We start from the raw sequence: 6,474 nt of genomic DNA, 5'->3' as shown, positions 1-6,474 counted from the left end.
AATCAAGATGTCCAATTTTATACTAAAAAGCCAAACCAAACCATTGGATCCATTTGGATTGATTCGATTTTTCGATTTTTCGATTTTTTGTTGCACTCCTAAAAATGAACGTAGATACTGCTTGGAGACAAGATCCACCTATTATAGGGTTGGGTATTGTATGTCGTGATTCAGTTGGATATCTGAAGGGACTTGCTCTTGAATGCTTTGATGTTGTCTTTGATGACCCACTACGGAAATTAAATGCAGTCGAGGAAGGGCTTCTTGTTGCTCTAAAGTGCGAATTCTCCAAGGAAAATTTCACATGATGACCCAAAACCCAACAACTTTTATACCAATAACCTATTCTTAAAAAATTTTCTACCACTGACCTTTTGCTCATGCGAAATTACAAAATTAGCCCCAATTTTTAAAAAGCCTCAACACATTTCTTCTTCCTTCAACGATTTATTCAGCCTTCATTCAATGTGCATTCAATATACCACTAACATTCCACAAAAACATTTATTCTGAACTAATATTCTTTCAATAGCATTGAAGAGAATGGAACGTCACTCTCATTGTTCACTTTTTGTCATCGAGCTCCTCACGAAATTCTCTCATTGTTCTCTCATAGCTTTCTCTTAGAGTTTCAGCCCAATATCTTTGTTGATCACTTTCATTGTCAGATTCAGTCCACATTTCTTCTTCCTTCAATGGTTTCTTCAACTCTTCATTCAATGTACGATTTCTTTTCCTAGATCGCTTTCATAATAAGTGTCGTTTAACATTAAATTACAATACGATTGTTTATACATACTATGCGATCGTTTATATATTACTGTGCAATCGTTTACTATGCGATCGTGTATCGTTCATAAATTACAATACGATCGTATAGTAAATTATAAACGATCATGTAGTAATATATACACAATCGTTCATTGCAATATAAGTGTCGCTCAATATTAAATTACAATACGATCGTTTATACATTACTATGCAAATCATTTACTATGCGGTCATGTATAAATTACTATATGATCGTTCATAAATTACAATACGATTGTATAGTAAATTATAAACGATCGTGTAGTAATATATACACAATTGTTCGTTACAATATAAGTGTCGTTTAACATTAAATTACAATAGGATCGTTTATACATTACTATGTGATTGTTTATACATTACTATGCAATCGTTTACTACACGATCGTATAGTAAATTATAAACAATTGTGTAGTAATTTATACACGGTCACATAATAATTTATACACAATCACATGGTGATGTATAAACGATCGTATGGTAATTTATAAACGATCGTTCACTTATCGATGATTTGTTTATCCCATTGTAGATTAATAACGTTACTTCGCATCTTTGTACGGTTTGGTGAGGATTGAGATGAATCCAGAAGAAATTACGTTGGTGATCATATGAAATATCTGGAAGTCAGAAATGATATAACAATCAGTGAATTAATGAGTATGATGTACCAACGACTGAAGATCTTAGTTTATTTTTAGAAGGCAGTGATGCATCCCGGATGTCGTTATTTATACGAGTTACACCTTGCGAAAGTCATGGAGTACACACGGACAATGTGTACTAGCATTGCAATCCAACCGATCAACCTAATCCAATTTATACCATGCCTTCACTTGATGATCATATTGAGCCATGTAACTTGAGGGATGACTGAAGTGAAGCTTAGTTTGGTCGGAACTGTGAACCCATATGTACTTCATAATTCGATACTGAACATTGATATGGATAATTTTTAGAACTACAAACTTCTCCAATACCTAACATCCATGTTCCAACTTCACCTGCTCTCATTCCACCAGGTGTGATGCCTTCAGTTATAATGCATTCCACCGTTCCAATTGAACCATTTGTTGATATACCCAGACCATCAGAGGGCCCATCATATGACAATCTCATCACAATACCTCATGACTTTCTGAATGATGAGGATATAAAGGTCGGTCAAATTTTCTTTTCGAAATATGACTTGTCAGTTAAATTATCGATGCTTGCAATAAGAAAGAACTTTGACTACCGTGTAAAAAAGTCAACAAATAGCTTGCTAACTATCCGATGTTCGGTGGAGGAATGCAAGTGGAGGGTCCGTGCAAAAAAAATGAAAGAAAGTGATTCCTTCAAAGTGACGAAATATCGCAGTGAACATACATGTTCTCTTGAAATGAGAACTGGTAATCATTGACAAGCAAAAAGTTGGGTTATGGAACACTTAATCAAGTCCAAATACGAACAAGTTGGTCAAACCTACCGCTTAAGGGATATAATTGAGGACGTCCGACGAGATTATGGAGTGAACATAAGTTACGGACAAGCTTATCGCGCTAAAGAGTATGGATTAGTGTATGCACGAGGGTCGCCAGAAGGATCACATGCTATTGTTAGAGCATACGGCGAGACACTTAAGTTTACAAACCCAGGTACCATATTTGAGGTTGAAGTAGAGGACGAATAATACTTTAAGTATGTCTTCATGGCACTTAGTCCGTGTATTAGGGGTTTCTAAACTGCATCCGCCCAGTAATTGTTGTTGATGGAACCCATTTGCATGAGAAATACAAAGGTATATTGTTAATAGCAACGTGTATCGATGGAAATAACAACATATATCATACCGCCTTCAGTATTGTAGATGGTGAGAACGATGCATCATGGACTTGGTTCATGACTCATTTGAAGGTTTTGATAGGAGACGTTCCCAATTTAGTGATTATATCAGATCGTCACATCTTAATTGCAAAGGCTGTTGTAAGTATATTCCCTGATGCATTTCATGGCCTATGTATATACCATATTTGGAACAATTTGGTTGACAAATTCAATAATAAGGACATAAACCCACACTTCTACCTAGCGGCGAAAGCTTATAGAATGTTTGACTTTCAGATGTATTGGCCTAAGCTCCATCAATATCTTGGTGTGACGGCCTATCTTGAGGAGATTGGATTACAACGGTGGGCAAGGATTTATCAAATCCATTGTAAGTATGACAAGATGACGACAGATATAGTAGAATACCTCAATAGAGTGTTGAAAAATGCCCGAGAACTACCAATCACAAAGCTATTAGAGCATATCTGCGAGTGGTTACAAGGTTGGTTCTATATCCGACGTACACATACAACGACATGCACAAACATTGTAATTGATTACGCAATGATTATTCTTAAGGAATCATGATTGATGTCTATAAAATATCGTATTTCTCCGGTGAATATGCATATAATTAATGTGGACGATGGATATTTGCAAAATGGTTTACAGTTGAGTGTGTGCTTGCTGCATAAGCGGAACCAATATTCCCAATTGGACACAGTCAATAATGGGTTTGAAGACCATATGTTGGAGATGTTGGAGATTTTGAACCAATTATACCACCGCAAAAAGGTAGCAAGTGTAGGTCGACGTCAAACTGTCAGGATACCTTCAATTGGAGAGGAGTCATGACAAATACACAGGTGTACACGACGTGGTCAGAGAGGACATAACAAGAAAACGTGACAAACATTGATAACACCTGACACTGGCCCATCTAGACTAAATAATGTGTAATTTTCACTTCGTTTTTTTTGTACAACACCAATTATACAGTACAAATTTATACTCTCGATTAATATTCTCTAAACGCTCGCTTAGTATTCTCTCAACTATCAGGAAATGAACGAAATGGAGGGAGACCCTATCATTGTAAAGTATTCGTAGAGACATGTATTCATCAAATGATGTGAAGGCTTTTTAAAAAGAGAAATTTTGGAAATTCGCATCAGCAAAAGGTTAGTGGTGAAACGTTTTTAGATTTCGAATCTGAAATTTTCCATTCTCCAAGGTTATATTGAAATTAGATTGCTTAATGGCAATAAGTCTCTGTTTGGTTACGTGAATCCCACTTCCTGGTTGAGGAAATTCGGTTGCTTTCTTCTGAATTCCGTGAGTGCTCCTTTGTTCATAGCAGAAGAAACTTCAATTCAGTTGCACATGAAGCTGCAACAAGAGCCAGGAGGTTAACACGCCGGCATCACCGTCAACCAGTTGGAACCCACGGGCGAAAGTCCCATCTTCGTTTTGGCTCCCCTCTTTAAGCCACCCAGATACTTCTCTCTCAGGCTCTCCGCCCGCAATCAATCGAATAGGTTGTATGGCATTCGGCGCTTCCCGGCGTGTTCTTTCCTATCAATTCAGAGGGTGTTTTTGGGGACGTCTCGCCAGTGGCAGGTATCACGATTCCTTACTTTACTCGCCGTCGTTTTCATCGGCTTTATCATACTTGTTTTCAACCCTACACGAACCATCAAATCCATTTGATGATGGTGCTTTGGCCGATGGGTCTCAGAATCAACGCAGCATAGACGAGCGCTTCGTTATTAGTGAACTTTCTGATCTCTTACTAGTTCAACCTCATGGTTCGGTTTCTAACACTCTCAAAGAGAATCCTACTGAGAAACAGATGCCAATTAGGGCGGTTGATGGATTTTTACTACCAGAAGAAAAATTGCGAGGTGTTTTCCTTCAAAAACTGAATGGTAAAACCGCAATTGAACATGCTTTAGCTAATACTGACGTGAATTTGAGCCAAGATGTTGTCGACAAAGCACTAATCACGGGGAGTTTAGGTAGCGAAGCAATGGTTACCTTCTTTTATTGGGCTATTAAACAGCCGTCGATACCTAAGGATACTTCCAGTTATAACATAATCCTTAAAGCTTTAGGTAGAAGAAGGTTTTTTGACTCCATGATGGATGTTTTGCACAACATGACACGGGAGGGAGTGGATGCGAACATGGAAACAGTATCCATCGTGGTAGACAGTTTGGTCAAGGCTCACCAAGTTTCTAAGGCACTTCAGTTATTCAGAAACTTGAAAGAAATTGGGCTGAAATGTGATACCGAAACCTTGAATATTCTTCTACAATGCATGTGTCGACGTTCCCACGTGGGTGCTGCAAACTCATTTTTTAATTTAATCAAGGGGAACGTACCTTTCGATGCTACAACATACAACATTATAATTGGTGGATGGTCAAGATATGGTAGGCATAGTGAAGTTGAGCGAATTTTGAAAGCAATGGAAGTTGATGGATTTTCTCCAGATTGTCTGACTTACACTTATCTTCTTGAGTGTCTTGGCAGAGCAAATCGCATTGATGACGCTGTCAAGATCTTTGATAAAATGGATGAAAACGGCTGTTCGCCAGATGTTGATGCTTATAATGCAATGATCTCCAACTTTATATGTATAGGTGATTTTGATAAATGCCTGACCTATTACAGGCGTATGTTGAGTAATAGATGTGAACCTGATATCAACACCTATTCCAATTTGATCATTGGGTTTCTTAAAGCCAAGAAAGTGGCCGATGCACTAGAAATGTTTGATGAGATGGTGGGAAGAATAATTCCCACTACGGGGGCAATAACATCCTTCATGAAACTTAGCTGTAGTTATGGTCCTCCGCATGCAGCTATGTTAATCTACAAGAAAGCAAGAAAAGTTGGATGTAGGATATCCAAGAGTGCTTACAAATTGTTGCTAATGCGGCTTTCTTTGTTTGGTAAATTTGGCATGCTATTAAATATATGGAATGAGATGCAAGAAAGTGGTTATGATCCTGATGTGGAAACTTATGAGCATGCCATTGACTGTCTTTGTAAAACAGGGCAGCTTGAAAATGCTGTACTCGTCATGGAAGAATGTTTACGTCAGGGTTTCTTCCCAAGTAGGCAAATACGTAGCAAGCTTAATAACAAACTATTGGCCTCTGATAGGACAGATATGGCATATAAACTCTGGTTGAAAGTCAAAGTTGCTCGTCATCAGGAAAATTTGCAAAGATGTTGGCGTGCCAAGGGATGGCATTATTGAGATCTTTTAGGTCATATCGGTAATAAATGAGTTTTTTTCTTCTCTTGTTTGGTTGTTTGAAGGTTAGTAACATTTTACAGAAGTCATTCTACGTGATGCAGGTCGTTCTTAGGATGTTTTGTAGTTGTTGACTGCTTACTCTTTTTTTTTTTTTTTGGTTGTTGTTGTTGTTAACATATATGAGAGGCCGTCTATGCAATTTCTTGGGCTTCCATTGAGGTAAATCTACAAAAAGTGGACTTCAGGACTTTGTTTATCGAATCTGGATTGCAAAATGGAAGCAATCTTATCTCTACATTTATTTTATTTGTTTCAACTAGAGTCCTGTGAGCCTGTTTCTTATGTTTTGTTCATCAAGATTCTCTGAATACTTTTATGGGAAGGAAGGATGAAAGTTAAGTAAAGGGGGTGCTGGGGAATTTTTTTTACTCGGTTTATTACGTTTCAATTCAATTTTTTCTAACTGGATCCTTGTTTATTATGTTTCGTCTGTCAACGTTTTCATTCATCCTATTAATTTTAACTTTGCAGGGCCATTGTTAATGCCTATGGGCTTTGGCTAATTCATCTGGTGTGCAACGCCCACA

At 37.6% G+C, this 6,474-nt stretch overlaps 1 protein-coding gene across 4 annotated transcripts; it reads left to right on the top strand.

Moving 5' to 3' along the window:
- The first annotated feature begins 3,801 nt into the window (after positions 1-3,801).
- LOC150034118 (Pentatricopeptide repeat (PPR) superfamily protein) lies at positions 3,802-6,474 on the top strand. Of its 4 annotated transcripts, none has more exons than XR_016531890.1 (2): positions 3,802-5,949; positions 6,419-6,474. XR_016531890.1 is itself a non-coding variant. In XM_090317467.1 (2 exons), exon 1 carries the CDS (start codon positions 4,163-4,165, stop codon positions 5,885-5,887), a length of 1,725 nt encoding a protein of 574 aa, XP_090173593.1. In that variant the 5' UTR covers positions 3,802-4,162; the 3' UTR covers positions 5,888-5,897; positions 6,419-6,474. The 4 variants fall into 4 exon arrangements, 2 of the variants coding, with proteins under 2 accessions (XP_090173593.1, XP_090173592.1); XR_016531889.1 differs by having other exon boundaries at positions 3,802-6,106; XM_090317467.1 differs by having other exon boundaries at positions 3,802-5,897.

Source organism: Benincasa hispida, chromosome 9 (assembly GCF_027475165.1).
Source record: "Benincasa hispida cultivar pf3 chromosome 9, pf3_genome.v1.1, whole genome shotgun sequence".
NCBI lineage: Eukaryota > Viridiplantae > Streptophyta > Magnoliopsida > Cucurbitales > Cucurbitaceae > Benincasa > Benincasa hispida.
The sequence above is the reverse complement of the archived record's forward strand: the minus strand, read 5'-3'. Positions and strand labels throughout refer to the sequence as shown.

Coding starts and splice junctions, on each gene's coding strand:
- LOC150034118 (XM_090317467.1), top strand. CDS start 4,163: ATGGCATTCGGCGCTTCCCGGCGTGTTCTTTCCTATCAATTCAGAGGG.